Below are 17,144 nucleotides of genomic sequence, written 5' to 3' on the forward strand. Positions count from 1 at the left end.
ACCCCCCTATCTCCTTCACAACTCCTATCCTCTAAAACGGACATTACCCTTTCGATCTATTACCTCTAACAAGCCCCACATCAACACGATGTAGAATACACCACTTCCCTCTCACAGTGACGGCCTACGTGATCCATAGTTCAAATCCCCACCAAAATTTCGGTACAGAAGATCTCCCACTAGACCACCCCTTCCATAACACTACATATATATCTACTTCGTTGCTTCTATCGAGAAATTAAATCGATCCTTCTGTTCTATTAGAAAATGATTCCCACACTATAATTCATGTGAAGTCGCAACGCAAAAATGAAATATTTTCTCTTCAGGTGGTATAATTGGAAGCTTATCGCAAAAGTGTTTTACAATAGAAACTGTGTGGCTGGGTAAGATTCCCACCATATCAACTCTTAAATATCATATAAAACATGTCACATAAAAATTATCAAATGTCATGTAAAACATATGTCATATAAAAATTCTCAGTGCCATATAAAACATATGTCATTTAAGAATTCTTAAATGTCATAAAAAACAATGTCGTATAAGAATTCTTAAATGTCTTATAAAACACATGTCATATAATTCTTTAATGTCATATAACACATATGTCATATAAGAATTCTAAAATGTCATTTAAAACAAAAAATTATATATTTGACCCAACCCCTACCTATTCAAAAGGCTATAAAACATTTCCAACCACTAACACCTCACTTACAGACTCCCCCCCCCCCCCCTTCCTCCTCAGAAAGATTAATACAAATTTGACTCTTTAGACGAGTGTTTTCTCTCAAACTACTGCTTGTCGCCCACATTTCTATTACCTGACCAATCAAAGCCGAATCAATCGCACAATGTACAGAGATCAATAACTACATAATAACTAAGCACATTATTCACAAAATATGACAGCCCTGTTCGTGTAAGTAATATTTTTAACTAAAAGTAGTCACTATATTAGTATATATTAAAGAAATATTTTTAGGCTAATGATTTGCGTTTTTTAATAACAAAAAATTAGTTAGATTACTGGTTTGACGTAAGATTTAGGGTGGTATAATATAATGGATGGTAGTATTCTGTGTGTTTTGTACAGATTTTCACTTTCTGTGTATTTTGTACAGCTTTTCACGTCCTGTGTATTTTGTACAGATTTAAACTTTCTGTGTATTTTGTGTAGATTTTCACTTAAATACTTACACGATGTTTTCGACTGTACTAGCGATTGCAAAGATTCACGTTCAATAGGAGGAATTAGTCATTAAGGATTATTATGACAGTGGAGAGGTTGTCTATTTCAACTGGGTAACTGCTGGTCGGGCGTCTATTGGTTGGATGTGATTAATGAGGGGTTACGATGATTGTGGCATCTAGAAAATATTACTTGTGGATAATTTCATCATGGTATTACAATTGTTAGATAATGTATTTAAAAAATATTGAAACAAATCAAGGGAACGGTGAAGATATACGGATAGTGTCAAAAAAATAGTTTAGCTTTTATAAATTGAAAGTGTAAATAATATAATCTTAAGGCTTTACATTTTCAAGTCAAGTCAAATTTTAAATTGTATTTTTTTTAAATAAAAAAGCCAAGTAGTTTTCTGTTAATTTTTATGATAAATAAGCTGTTTTCACTATAAATAAACTAATGCAACAGTATATGTTATTCTATATGCGATTAACTTTGATAAACAGAATGAAAGTTGAGTTATTTCCCTGTACATTTATCTTAAATTATATGGGAGGTAACTCTTAGTAATAAAGTCCTTTCTTCCCAGATCATTGTCTTATTCACCGAAATTCTTACGGTTAAAGGTATTAAATACCCTTTCAAACACTGCAGTCCATAAACAGGTGGAGTAGATTTCAAATGTTTCGGTGTACTCGGCATATGAAGGGATGTGAGATTCCGGGTTTTGTGATGTTCCGGAAATGTGAGGTTCCGGAAATATAAGGTTCCGGAAATTTGAGGTTTCGGAAATGTGAGATTCCGGGTTTTGTGAGGCTACGGAAATGTGAGATTCCGTGTTTTGTGAGGTTCCGGAAATGTGAGGTTCCGGGTTTTGTGAGGAAAAGTGTAAGGATGTGTGGCAGTCAACAGACACAATTAATGCACGACTGTGGATGCGTAATGGATGTGGATGTAGCAACGATGTATGGCTGTATGTGCTTCATGGATGCGCGACTGTTGTGTAACTTTGAATGTATGATTGATACGTGTTCTTGGATCAGTGGCTTAGCCACCGTAAAGCTAGCGTAAGCAAGGCATAGGGGCCCAAGGTAAATAGGGGCCCTTTTTCGAAAGTTTGACGAGGGTACAAATCAAAAGTCTGATGGGCGGGGGGTGCAAATCGAAAGTCTGAGGGGGTGGGGGTGCAAATCGAAAGTCTGAGGGGGGGGGGGGTGCAAATCGAAAAAGTTTGTCCCCGGTCGCCGGGAAGGGTCGCTACGCCTATGAGGGGCCCACTAACACTTTTTGCATAGGGTCCCAAAAATCCTAGCTACGTCACTGTCTTGGATGTGTGATGGATTCGTGACCTTGGATATGTTAAAAATGCGAGGCTGTATCTTTGAGTGCTTGAAAACCTTTACTGATGCGTATACGTAAGGGCTATCGATATGTGTATGTATTATGTATGCGTGTCTGTGTCTTTAAAGTCACGAACATATGAAGTGATGTATATTGATGCTTATTCCCGGCACATTGTTGTTGTTTTTTTTCAATGACTCAGTTCGTTGTTTTTTTTGTTTTTTTTTTAATTCAATTGTTTCGCAACAAGACGCAACTTTTAGAAATGTGTAGAAATAACTCAATAACAAAAGAATTAATTAGCGTGTAAAAGTAAAATGTTAACAAAGGGGCCTCGTGATCGATTCCTGCTGGCAACTAAAATAACATGAAATTTTAATGGTGTCAAATATTCCTCTGTCTGTTTCAGCTGGCGTTCAGTTTCTTCCTTTCTCTTAGATTCTAGTCAATTTTCTTCCTTTCTCTTAGATTCTAGTCAATTCCCTTCCTTTCTCTTATTCAATTTTCTTCCTTTCTCTTAGATTCTAGTCAATTTTCTTCCTTTCTCTTAGATTCTAGTCAATTCCCTTCCTTTCTCTTATTCAATTTTCTTCCTTTCTCTTAGATTCTAGTCAATTTTCTTCCTTTCTCTTAGATTCTAGTCAATTTTCTTCCTTTCTCTTAGATTCTAGTCAATTTTCTTCCTTTCTCTTAGATTCTAGTCAATTTTCTTCCTTTCTCTTAGATTCTAGTCAATTTTGTTCCTTTCTCTTAGATTCTAGTCAATTTTCTTCCTTTCTTTTAGATTCTAGTCAATTTTCTTCATGGACAATTAATTTTGTTTTTACACTGAGGAATATTTTTTTTAATTTCGTCTGGTAAAAGTTGCTGGTAATTTAATGGGATGGTGTGGTTAAGTAGTAGAGCACATCACTGCAGTAAGGATTTCAGTTAACAGGTTCAAGTCTTTTTTACGTATTTAAACTCCTAACTGCTCGGTGCTAAAGGCTATTGTTATGACGCGGAACCCACCATTTGTTCATGTGCGGTGGACCACATTATCAGATTAACTCTACTTCTATTGTCTTTTTTGCTTGAACGGGTTTTGAAAATGTACATTGTGTACTTTATTTTCCTGTTTTAGTACTTTTTTTTACTTTTTCTTTTGACTTTATCCGATAATTTAAAACATATGGGTCGTCGTTAGCTTGGGACAGCCACTCTTCTAGGAGAGACAACTCCAAAATCAAACAACTGCCACCTTGTAGTTTGTATGGCTATGGAAAGGCTATGGAAGCAAATCCAAAAAGAATAGCAGACTGAAATCGGCGTCAATGGCCTCAATGGCGCATAACCAGTTGACACATATACTTAATTGTGTTGGAGGGGATCCTTTCCAACACTAAAATTAAGAAAGAATAAGAAGAAATATTAAACATAAACGTGATGCAGCTAATACTTGATTTAAGAAAACCGTATTTAGTTTAACTGAAGTTTTCGATCCTTAAAAAAAAATACAGAGTTGGTGGGTTAAGGGTGAAAAAACAACAACAGCCACCTCCAACAACTGTTGTCACGTGACCTTGTGTTGTAATACAACATCTGGAGACCGCTGGTCAAGCCGGCTAATTAACCTCCCTCGCGCTCTTACCCCGGAAGCAATAACAGCTTCCTCCCTCCCTACCCAGAATCCAGCATCTGCATAAATAAACACAAGGGGGGGGGGCACCGTGTGGTCATGTGCCTGATTGGATCCTCCCTGCCTTAGGAGGATAAAGTGAGGTGGGAGGGAGGGGGGAGGGGGGTAATAGTTTTTTTTACTTCATTAAGTTCTTGTAATTTAATTAAAGATTCCGTCGATTTTCTTTGTTTGTAGTTCATCTCAACTTATTGCATGCGTGCGACTGGATTTTATGGGAAGTAATTCGACGTATGGTTTTTTTAACTCGCTGGACTAAGAATAGATGAAAAACAGAATAATTATTACACAATCAACAAACACAACTCACACACACACACACACAAACACACACACAAACGCGTATTGACGTTTCGACAACAGGTCTTCTTCTGATAATTTATATTTATTTTTATTTTTTATTGCTATATATTGTTACATTAATTTCTTTTTTTACAAATGAAAACACAAAACATTGGTCCCTATAAATACGTATCTTAATCTTGTTTAAAAGAATGGCACAACCAAAATTTCCCAATGCTTTTCTTTCCTCTTTTAAAAAATTATTCTTCGACCACAGAATGCAAATTTTCCATTAAAATATCAACCAACATGTATATACATTAATTGAAAATAAAATAAGACAAATTATAGATTTTCCGGGTTGATGTGTGTGTTATATAACAAAATTGTTTTATTAATTAACCAATGAATATAAATCACCCTTATTACCACGTCACGTTCTGCACTTGTTTTTACTTAGATAATGACACAGGCCGGGTTACCGCCCTTGGTGATATCCCAAAAAAAAGACGATTATTTTTACATTTTTGAATTCCCGATTTCTCCCTTTCCGTATTGAACAACGCCGGTCTGAGGCTACGCAATTGCCTCATTGTGGCGGGTCGTTTTTACGGGCGGTGACATTCAGTTTAATCGTGTTCGTGAGCGAAAGTTCCAGATAATGCAGGAACGACTATAAACTCAGCCAGTTAGCCGTCTGCTGTACCCCGGTGTGAAACTTTTATTTGAAGGCCATTTTGGTTGATTTTTTATTATTTATTTCTACTTTTTTTTGTTGTTGTTGGTGTTTGATAAAAAAATAATAGAAAATTGAGTTGCAACCAATCCAGTGACGCAAGTCAGTGACGCAGCAAGAAAAAAAAATAAAACTCGTGGAGTCGAATAGAAACCAATCATGCCATTCATCACGTGACTCCCATTGCGGTACTGAGGCTATTAATGACGTCACAAGACAGAGAGAGGGGGGGGGGGGTAATGCCTACACTAGGGAGTTAGGGTTTAATAAAAAGCCAGAGAGTCGGTTATGTTTAGAAATGTGGGGGAGGTTGTGTCTTTGTTGGGTTCAGCGAAAATGTCAGGGTTGTTTTTTTTTTCTCATTACTCTTAATTTTAAATTAAAACCATGCAATATATCCGACGAAGACCTATGGTCGAAACGTCTTTTTGTATGTGTGTATATGACTAGAAATAAAGTTGAGCTGATGGAATTCAGGAGCTGGATGGCTCAAGTATTTTATGTCTTTGCTTTAAATGGAAGCGTCTAAAGGTTTTTTTAGACAGGTAAAGCGAGATGTCATTATATTATTTACTGCAACTAAAAAGACATAGGTCTAGTCAAAGGTTGATATAAGTGTGGCTTCAGTACATAGGCACAAGCAAATGTATGTGTGGTATGAATTAAGTCATATTGTCTTTTGTACTGAAAGATAATAATAAGGATTAGATAATATTGTCGTCATTACTAAACTATCAACTATCAAAGTACAGACACTGTGCTTGGTTGTTGATCCAATATAGTACCTCTTCAGTAATCAGTCTTTGGTGTGAATACAGAATGTGGACAGCAGAATGACAGCATGTGGACAGCAAGATGACAGCATGTGGACAGCAAGATGACAGTATGTGGAAAGCAAGATGATAGTATGTGGACAGCAAGATGACAGTATGTGGACAGCAAGATGACAGCATCATGACAGCAGAGGGCAACATGAGGGCACCAGAAGGGCAGTATGAGGAAAAGATGAGGGCACATGAGGGCACATGAGGGCAGCAGGGAACAACATAAGGGCATAATGAGGACAGAAGAGGACATGAGGGCAACATGAGGGCACCAGAAGGGCAGTATGAGGAAAAGATGAGGGCACATGAGGGCACATGAGGGCAGCAGGGAACAACATAAGGGCATAATGAGGACAGAAGAGGACATGGGGGTAGTAAGAGGACAGCAAAGGTCAACATGTGGCCTGTGGGCAACATAAGGGCAACAATTGGACAGCATTATACATAGACCCCTTTCGGTTGCTTCAATATGCGGTATGCAAGACTTAGACATTGACGTCATCTGTAATTTGAAAGTAAGATTCAGTACGGCGGTCTGTGACCGGCATATTTGCCTGTAAGAATAATTACACTGTGTCACTCTTGGTGACTTAAGACACTGTGTCACTTTTGGTGACTTAAAACACTGTGTCACTTTTGGTGACTTAAAACACTGTGTCACTTTTGGTGACTTAAAACACTGTGTCACTTTTGGTGACTTAAAACACTGTGCCACTCTTGGTGACTTAATACTTAAAACACTGTGTCACTCTTGGTGACTTAAAACACTGTGTCACTTTTAATACCAGGCCATTTCGTGCCTAGAACACCAAGTCAATCTTTGTGACTTAAAACACTGTGTCACTCTTAATACCAGGCCATTCCGTGCCTAGAACACCAAGTCAATGTTTGTGACTTAAAACACTGTGTCACTCTTAATACCAGGCCATTCCGTGGCCTAGAATATCATGTCATCCTTCCTCACCTACTACAATGTGTCTCGCTTTGTGACTTAACAACAGGTCATTTCATGTCATTCTTCATGACTTAATTACATGTCATTTTCGTGACCTAATACACCCTTGTATTCGTTTTGACTTGGTTTGTGGAGGGGCATTATAGGCCAGCGTAATAACGAAGATTTTTTTATGTGTGTCTTAATTGAAATTGTCAGAAAATGACAATAATTATAGATAATGACGTCTTGCATGTTGTGACGTCAACAATTATCAGGTGAGTGCGAAGACAAAGAGGACGTGTTCGGAAAATTATATTTTCCAATGTCGATCTGGTCCCTTCGTTTATTTTGTTTTTTGGTATCAATCTAAAGCAAAAAAAAAAACAAGTCCCCTAATCAATAATTTTTTCTCATGAGCTAAACAAGCTTTAGTTCGTGCGGGATGTGCTAGTGTTGGGCTTAAGTTGTTAGTTTTCTTGTTTGTTTGTTGTTTTTTTCCATGAAATTTGTTTTCTTGCAGAATCGAATATAATAAAATGTAAAAGTTGATGAAGCTATTGGGAAAAAAAAATTCTGCTGAAAAATTACTGAAGTAGAGCGTTTCTATAATTTGAATTCCCCAACCGTTTGGTCAATATGGTAAACTAGGGTGAGGGTGTCCAAAAAAGGAATTTGGAGTAAATAACAAAAAGCTAAAATAAAAGGGAGATAGGAAACACAATGTGCAAGTATGGAAATAATGATTGTATTAAGAATTTATGGACACCCCAGGGAAATTGGGCAGGGGGTGAGCTTACACAGACATGGACAATTTGAGAGGGGAACTAAACGAAGGACAAGGTACAGGGTCGAGCATTGCAGGCTTTTGTTGGAGAGGGTGTGGCGGGGTAGTATGTGTATGACACACAATTTTATGGTGTTTTGATATGTTTCTGACGCACACCCCTCTGGTGGGGTGGTATGTGTCTGAAATACACCCCTCTGTTGGGGTGGGTGGGGTGGGCTGTGTCAGACACACACACAACTCTGTTGGGGTGGTATGTGTCTGATACACCCTTCTGGTGAGGTGGTATGTGTCTGACACACAACCCTCTGGTTGGGTGGGTAGGGTGGGGTAGTATGTGTCAGACACACACCTTCGGTGGGGGTGGTATTTGTCTAACATACCCCTCTAGTGTAGTACTCTGCGTCTGACGACACACCCTTCTGATGGGGTGGGTGGTATGTGTCTCATGACACACCCTTCCTCGCTAATATTTGTTGTAGATGTGATCTCCTATCTTCTAAAAAACACCCAGATGCATACATTTACTAAAGCGTACACTAACATCTAACGTCTCAACATATATGTGTATGTCATATGTACACATGATGAAAGAGACAACAGAATCATGTCCACCACGTGACACACTTAAAATTAACCTCTCCTCACATGACGGCTGCTACATCGGCCTAATGCCATCCCGTTACCATGACAACAAATAACACTGATTCTCAAAGTCTGCGACCCATAGATTCCTCCCAGTGATGTCAAATTAGGGTCCATCCGTGTCCATACAAGAATCTATCCACACCTTCAAATCGGACATTGCTATTTCATTGCAATACTACCCCATTCCCCAACTCCTCAAGAGAGTCTCACGTCTTTCATACAGCAAGGTCCCACTGTTCCCCACCAGAACCCAACAGGTTTCTTCCAGAACCCCTGTAAACAAACACGGGAACCGCCGTTACATGCTATTACAAGCGCATGCCTCCGACACACCGACCCATTAAAAAAATCGACATCTTTATACCCTCCCATTTATTATTCAGCAGATCCGACGCTGTAAATCCGCCTTGGAATGTCCCCCATAAAGACGAGCCTGTTTAAAACGTGGGGCACGTCCTACGCCCATGATTGTCTCCGACGATGTTCCCTAAATCTATTTTATTCCAACAGGCGACACGTAACTCATTTTTTAAATGACGTCAAATCCCTCCCCCCCCCCCCCCTTCCCTACCTCTCTTCCTTGTTCAGTTTTCAACAAAATTCTGTACTGAACAATTCATTTATAAAGAAAAAAATCGTCGTGTTTAAAATATAAAATTTAATTTAAAATTTGTTATCCCTGTAGTTGTGATAAACATGAAAAGTATTTTGAGGAAAAACTAGAACTAATACAGATAGGCCTATACATTGATAGATCTTGGAGCATTATAATGATGTGCGATATAGTTATTTGTAACCAAGGCTCGAAGTAGCCTCTAATGAAACTTGTAAATGTTTACGAAACAAATATGCCGTTATGTTCAGAAGTAGCAGGTTAGGTTTAGAATGTTATTATCTTAAATTGAATGTTCTAACTGTACAGAGATTTAGAAAAGATGCGCTTGGAATCAGATGGATAAGTAGCCTGGGTCTTACGTAGACCGTATCATTTCTTGTATGGGTTGATCGGGACATGAGTGGGTAATAGTATGGGTCGCTCGAAGCGTGGATCGTTTATAGCCTTAGTCATACGTAACTATGATATTTAGTCATATGGGTCTTTCGTAGACTGGGTTGTTCGTAGACTGGATCGTTCATAGACTTGGTCGTTCGTAGACTGAGTCGTTCGTAGACTGGGTCGTTCGTAGACTGTGTCGTTCGTAGAGTTGGTTGTTTGTAGGCTGGGTCGTTCAGTGATTCTGTTCTTTCCGTACTCCGAAACTCTATATTCTTTCAAATCATCGCTGACGTATTCCGGAAACGCGAGATTTGCTTCCACTTCCGCCTCTCGTGTCTGGTAACGACGACCAGGCGGGAGATGTATTCTACACATCATGATGTCTTCAAGTTCCAAACATCATGATGAATCCAAGTTCCACACATCATGATGAATCCAAGCTCCACACATCATGATGAATCCAAGCTCCACCCATCATGATGAATCCAAGCTCCACACATCATGATGAATCCAAGCTCCCCACATCGTGAAGAACCCAAGCTCCACACATCATAATGAATCCAAGCTCCACATCATGATGATTCACAGTAGCTAAATGCAGTCAGCTTAGTAAAATACATAGCGCATACCAAATCTAACTCCAGCAATACTCGAAAATTTATTTGTTGACTACGGCCCATTGAGTTTTCATGGCGCCACCTCACATCAAAATACCAGAAAAGAAAGTAAAATAAAAATCTGGTCAGAATAAAAAATTAAATTCTTCCAATACAATATTTTGATACTTATTGGTTCAGCTATTTAAATAATAAAACAGAAAAAAACAAGATTTGGAGTTTTTAAAAAACTCTAATTGTTTAATCAACCGGAAATCCTCATCCGATATTTCTAGAACTGTAAGCCAATTCTTCACTCGTCAAAATTCCATTTGAAGCAGACTCGTCAATTCCCTCCCCCCCCCCCTTCTTTTGGATAGATGTGCCGAGACATGGTGAGTAGTCGACGTCCGTGCATTGAGTGCCTCTCGTCCCCTGACTCGACGGAGGCTCAAAAATCCTTGATAACATGAGCTTTAAAAAAAAATCCTCTGCAGTAATTACTCACGAGCTGAAAATTTCAGGTCCCAAAAAAAAAAAAAAAAAAAAAAAAAAACGTGCCTGTCTCCGCTGGGCCAATTTGTTTTTCTACGACCCAAAAGGGAGCCTCTCCTCCCCTCTCCTCCCCTCTCCTCCCCACTGGAGGCCCAAGAATCACTTCTACTTCCGGTCTGTTGAAAGATTTTCTCACGCGGGCCATTCCTCCAGCTCACGTTCAAGACAGTGAGGACACTCGTGATCTGGGAGGGAGGGAGGGAGAGGAGGAGGGGAGTGACGTAACGTAAAGAGCCCGTAGTAAATGAAAGGCCCTCGCGCTGTCCTCGGCTCACCCCAGGGGTTCAAATAGAATCCTATTGGGTAAGTGGGCACAAAAAATTAAATTGTTAAAAGAACTAGCAATCGTCTCCGTCTACGTACGGATTTGGATCTCGATGGCTCGTAAATTCCTTACTGGATTATTCCAGCGCTATAAATAGACACGAGGAGAAAGCTTTGGGCGAAAACATTTAGATACACACACGTATATTCTGATTTAATACCTTTAACATAAAGCAGCTATACGTTTTAGTTAAAGATTCTAGTTAAAAATAACTTATACACAGTCCATGGAAGCCGTCTACAGAGAAAAAATATTTATATACAAAGTATTTTAAATTGCCTATACTGAAAAGTATTAAAGGCCTTGTTAGTTCTTTTCTCTTTAGAAGTCATACCATTGGTGGGTAGGACCCACTTGGTGTTTACTACAAAACAATTAAACAGTAAAGCTGGCAATAAACCTTAACCTACTCTAACCCTTTCATCTGACCCCAAACTTTACCCTTACGCTAAAGTTTAGAGTAATACTACTGCCAATACTAGCTAGTTAGTTACGACCTTTTCTCTACTTAAACCTAATTTCTTCTTCTACAAAACTAGCTAGTACAAAATTAAATGCAGATGCCTAGTAATAAGCTGTAAGCATTCACCTAGTTGTACTGAATATTTCTAAGTTAACTGAAAAAAAAATATCAATAAGCTTTAAAAATACCCGAACAAAAATGTGTTTTAATTTGTCAAAACATTGACAACAAAGGGATACATTAATAGACAGAAATTTCCTTTTTAAAACGGCAACACACTAAGTAATTTGGTCATACGTTATACTATTACAGCGTTTATTTTTACCTTAAGTGCGATATAAATATTTGATGTATCTATTCAAGTCTTTAAATTGTTTCTTTACCAAGTCTTATATTACTTTATTAAAACGTAACCGTGAAGCTAAATGCTTTAAAATGTAATTCGCGCTGACATTTTGAAAGTACCGTAATAATTCAAAAGTTAATTTCCCCTGAAATTAAGTTGTTTATGAACATATTAAAAAATCCAAAAATATATAAAGTAAACTTTTTAAATTGTTTTTTATTTACTTCTGACAAAAACATCGTTCAATTTTTTTATTAACTACCGATAACAATTCACGAAATCTGACGCAAATTTTGTTTCATTTTTAGTGACAAAAGGATTTTGAAACCAATTTATTTGAGACTAAATTGCCGGTGACGCAAGGACATTCTCGATTTCAAAACAACCGTTGTTTGTTTTCTAATTTTTTTTTTTTATATTTACCACAAACTATTGCAATATATGAAAAAATGTATGAAGAAAATAGTTGTTTTTTTTCTGCTACTGAGATCCTTGCTGATTTTTGCGCCCTACTTACCGAGTTGTGTAAATAAAAAAGAATGACTTAGATGGAATTGAAAATTAAAAATAGATAATAAATAAAAAAAAGAACTGCAAAAAATAGCAACCAATTTGTGTGGGATGAACAGAGAGAAGCAATATTTTGATCAGGATAAAAAAAACTTACCTTAAAAAATATATATAAATAGTTATCTACTTTTCAGTCTATTTTTAGTGAAAGGTTTTAATAAGCTTTGACCCTGAGGGTATTTTTTATAGTGATTTGTAACCGGTTTTTTTTCTCACTTGGATAGAAAGCAAATGTGATTAAATGTATGATGATGATTGTTTCTCAATTGGTAGAACTTTATTTCCTGTGGCCACAGAGTGCAAAAGGTGGACACTTACTTGATTGATTTTTATTCAGTTCAAAGTCCATTCGAAATCAAACAATTATATCACACACGACGTAGGTGGTGAGTGCTATAGATTCTGTGTAGCTGCTTATCAATTTGAGAACCAAACATTTTTTCATCAGTTGTGTAGACGAATTTGATATATAACATTTATGTGACATTATACAAGAAAAGCAAGTGTATATATATATATATATATATATATATATATATATATATATATATATATATATATATATATATTGAACGTTGTTAAAAGATTAAAAAAATATTTCAAGAAACCTAATAAAGAAAACGCCCATAAACGCAAACAGTCGTATGCATTTCTACAACATCTATTCTAATAATAAAAAGTGTTTTCAAAATTTAACTGACTTAGTTCCTCTTTTAACTAATGTTTGACAAAAAAAGGTTATGTATTAAGATTTTTTTTACACCTAATAACATAAACGATGCACGTTTCTTATTCAAAATACTTCCCATCAAATCTTTGAAATAAACTACTTGCTTTATAGATATTTCTCATTCAAACATTAAAATAAAGGAAACATTAAAACAAAACACGTCTCTTATTCAAACACTGAAATAAAACAACACCAACAGACTACACAAAAGAGAACCTCGCCTGTTTCATAATGTTGTTCTAGAACCACGAAACCAAGCACTTCCGGTGAACTATACGAGTTAGCTTCCCCTGTTTTATCGCCTTCCGCCTGAGAAGCTGTCGAAAGTAACAAGAATGAATGAGACATAATTTTAGTACTTTCGGTTTCTCTTTTACGACACCGGATCACATGACATTTAGACTAACCAAAACAAGTTTTATTTTCCTGTACTCAGGGGCGGGTCTAGATAGCGAACGTTGGCTGTCTAGCACATACAACCTTGTAAACATACAATTTGGAAGTATTTTTATTTAACAATATATAAATGCTATGTAAAGTTATCCTTTACAATTAGAAACGACGCGTTTATCACGTTCTTATGTACAGTATGTATTTTCAAGAAACGAAGGGGGAGGGGGTTAATTATCATTGGTTTCATTAACAGATATGTAATTTATCTGAAGAGCAATAATATCGGAGAAATGACCGGAGTTAATTCTCTAGACCCATATATGTAGCATTTGTGTCTACGTATGTGTGTATGTGTTGCATATATATATATATATATATATATATATATATATATATATATATATATATATATATATATATATATATATATATATATATATAATCTTTTGCACCCCTTCATTTAAAGACTAGCGCCGCCTCTGCTTACACCTAAAACCTTTCTCTGACAGATAATCGATCTAGAATAAACGAAAACGAAAAGGACTCCGCGAGCTTTCCAATGTTGTCTTGGACAGCCCTGCTGTTTTCCCGCAGACAAGACAGCCTGTTCTTAATCTTTTTAAGTAATGAAATCCATTTTTTTTCTCTCTCTTATACATTTTTTTTCACCCTACGACCAGACGTTAAGTGACGTCACTACCGGTCATTGCCTGTCACTCTGCTTGCCCCACCCATCATGTAAAAACTCACCCTTTGCTGTTCTTTGATTACTTGTATACACATCGATATTTTTTTTTACATTTTTTTTATTTCTTCTTCTACAGAACAGCCAACCCCTAGCAGACGGAAGAGGTGTCAGCCCTATAGGCGTTTTCTAAACGGGTTGGCAGACGACGTCACTCTTGCAGTTACCTCCCCGTTGATCAATGACGTCTGCTGTGTAAAAAAAAGAATTCCGCCACCAGTTTGTCTGACAGTACCGCCACATCCCGGGACAGAGTTTTAAACTTTGTGCTAATGAGTCATGTCTAGAGATTGTGGATCAATGAATCTCATCTTTCTCAAACCAATTTCTTGTTTTTTAAGATCGGATTAATTTTTCTTTTTTTTAAAACAAACAGAATGATCGGTTTCTTTCCGTATATGGACTTTTTAAACATGGCGCCCATTCCATCACTGACGTCGTTAAAATTTACATACGTTCTGATTTTCATGGTTTTTATACACGTAGGTCAAGGTCAGTCGTTTGACCTTGTGTACGCCATCGAAGAGGAAGTGCCCGTGCACACGATCGTCGGTCACGTGGGACAGGACTCCAACATCTCCCACCTGCTGAGCAACGAGGACTTCCAGATGCTCCGCTTCCGGCTGCTCCTCTACCCGAACTCCGACACCAGCCTCTTCACCATCCTCAACACCAGCGGCGTCCTCCGCACCGCCGCCCGCATCGACCGCGAGACTTTATGCCACTACGAAAGCACGTGCAAGCTCACCCTTCACGTGGCGGCGCAAACGGAATCCGGCCAGCAGTTCTACACGTTCAAAATCTTCGTCTACGTTAAAGACATCAACGACAACTCACCTTTGTTCCCCATGTCCACGGTCACCGTGACCATCGACGAGGACGCGGCCGAGTTCACCTCAATCCAAATCTCCCCCGCCGTGGATATCGACATCCTCAACAACACAATCCAATCCTACACGCTCCGACCACCCAGCGAGACCTTCGAGTTGAAAGTCTCGAGAAACCTCGACGACAGCCTCATCCCACAGCTTTTTGTCAAATCCCTTCTGGACCGCGAATCTCGACCTTTCTATTTTCTCAAGGTCGTCGCCCTTGACGGCGGCTCCCCCAGACGGTCCGGTGAATTGACCATCAACGTCACGCTGAATGACGTCAACGACAACGCCCCCAGGTTCTCCCAGCAGGTGTATGACGTCTCAGTGGACGAGGTGGCGCCCGTGGGGTCAAGGGTCATGACGCTCACGGCAACGGATGATGACGTGGGTCAAAATGGACGCATCAGGTGAGTTGATCAATGGTGTTGCCAGCTCATTTAACTAATTAACCTGATTAATTAGCAATATCATTTTGCCAAATTATAAAGCCAAAACAACCTGTCACTAAAATTCTAACTTAGGAACGACTCACTAACGACTAGCAAAATAGATAAAAGTTGAAACCCCTTTTATCTTATCTTCCAAAGAGCTATGTGGCTTTAATATCGTCCGAAAAAAAAAAGAAATAGTTCATCAAAACCTAGAAATAAGCTAATATCCCCAGTATTAGAATTATTATTCGTAATCTACTTATGACGTAGCATGGAAATTTTACTGTGCGGGACACGAACGTTATCATGTACCAGCTCTAGTTAAATAACTTTATCGTATTAGCACTAAATTTATTGTAACGTTGCCTCAGTATTACGCGTTTTAAAAATATAACCGTTTTGTCAATTGAAACAACAGTGCTATGTTTATTTACCTTGCACTCTTGAAGCGAGCTTCAGCTGAACTGCCATTAACATTCATACCCTGCCCTTCACCCTGCTGAAGTATGGGCCGCCAACCAATGATATTAAGAATTCCATGTCCTGTGGCATTTATTATTTGACTCTAGTGTAGTCCATCTTTAAAGTCTCAGCCCCGAGTCGCGTCTCCAGATATTTCCTGGTCGACATCTTCTGATCTTACCTTGATGGTTCCCCCTTAATATCTGCCTGATGATACTTGTTGGCAGTTTGCGTAGGCTGTGCCATATTCAACCCCATCTTCTTTTCCTGATATCTCCATCATCAGTAATTTATCCGGTTCTTTCTACGAGATTTTCATGTGTGGTGGTTGTTTACTTTAATTACACTGCAAATTATGTTTCTACTTGGGGTGAATCAAGTATATACTTTTAAAAACTAAGCTTTCATGTTCATCTACAAGTCGTAATAGAAAAAGTTAAGACAAATAGAATAAAATATTTTCAATTATTAAAATTTCTTTTATAAAAATAAATAAGAAATATTGTATCATTTCTTACACCCTTAAATCAGTAAACCCTAAATACTAACACAATCATTAAACAAATCTCCCGACAAAATCCCAAATACTTTCCACCCCCCCCCCCCACTCCCCCACTCATTTCGTCGCTTTTTCCATTTCCTTTATTCTTTGATTTCCTTAAGATAAAATATCGCAAGCCGCTCAGGGTAGGGTGTTGACTCTATGAAGGGCCATTAGCTCCTGGCTCTATTCACTTTAGCCAAATTGTCTGCCCTTGATCGGGTTTCCAATGTGATTTGAATTGTTGCAACCCTATCCGAGGTTTGGGGTGATGTCAATCTATGGCTACGTTCCTCGCTATGACTTGCCGGCTAACTTCAGTCACTACAAAAACTTGCTGACTAGCTTCAGCCCCTACAAAAACTTATCCGTTTTACTACCATTCCCTACAAAGACTTATCAATTAATACCATTCCATACAAGACCTGTCAACTAGTATCATTCCCTAAATAGACTTGTCAATTAGTATCATTCCTTACATAGACTTGTCAATTAGTATTATTCCCCACAAGACGTCAATTAGTATCATTTCCTACAAAGCATTGTAATTTTGTATCATTCCCTATAAAGATTTCTGTTAGTACCATTCCCTACAAGACTTGTCAAATAGTATCATTCCCTGTTAAGACTTGTTAGTAAGCTCCAGTCCTTACAAACACTTGTCAGTTAGTACCTTCCCTACAAGACTTG

The 17,144-nt window shown here is 38.0% G+C and overlaps 1 protein-coding gene across 1 annotated transcript in view; it reads left to right on the top strand.

Moving 5' to 3' along the window:
• Positions 1-14,401: 14,401 nt before the first annotated feature.
• The window catches only part of LOC131951928 (protocadherin-11 X-linked-like), a 67,639-nt gene continuing 64,896 nt past the window's right edge, over positions 14,402-17,144 (top strand). Inside the window, exon 1 of the mRNA XM_059314380.1 lies at positions 14,402-15,427. Within this exon, the coding sequence (XP_059170363.1) occupies positions 14,523-15,427 (905 nt within the window). The 5' untranslated portion in view covers positions 14,402-14,522. The remainder of the gene's footprint in view (positions 15,428-17,144) is intronic.

The sequence above is a fragment of the Physella acuta genome, unplaced genomic scaffold, assembly GCF_028476545.2.
Source record: "Physella acuta isolate Inbredline_101_S28 unplaced genomic scaffold, ASM2847654v3 ptg000838l, whole genome shotgun sequence".
NCBI lineage: Eukaryota > Metazoa > Mollusca > Gastropoda > Physidae > Physella > Physella acuta.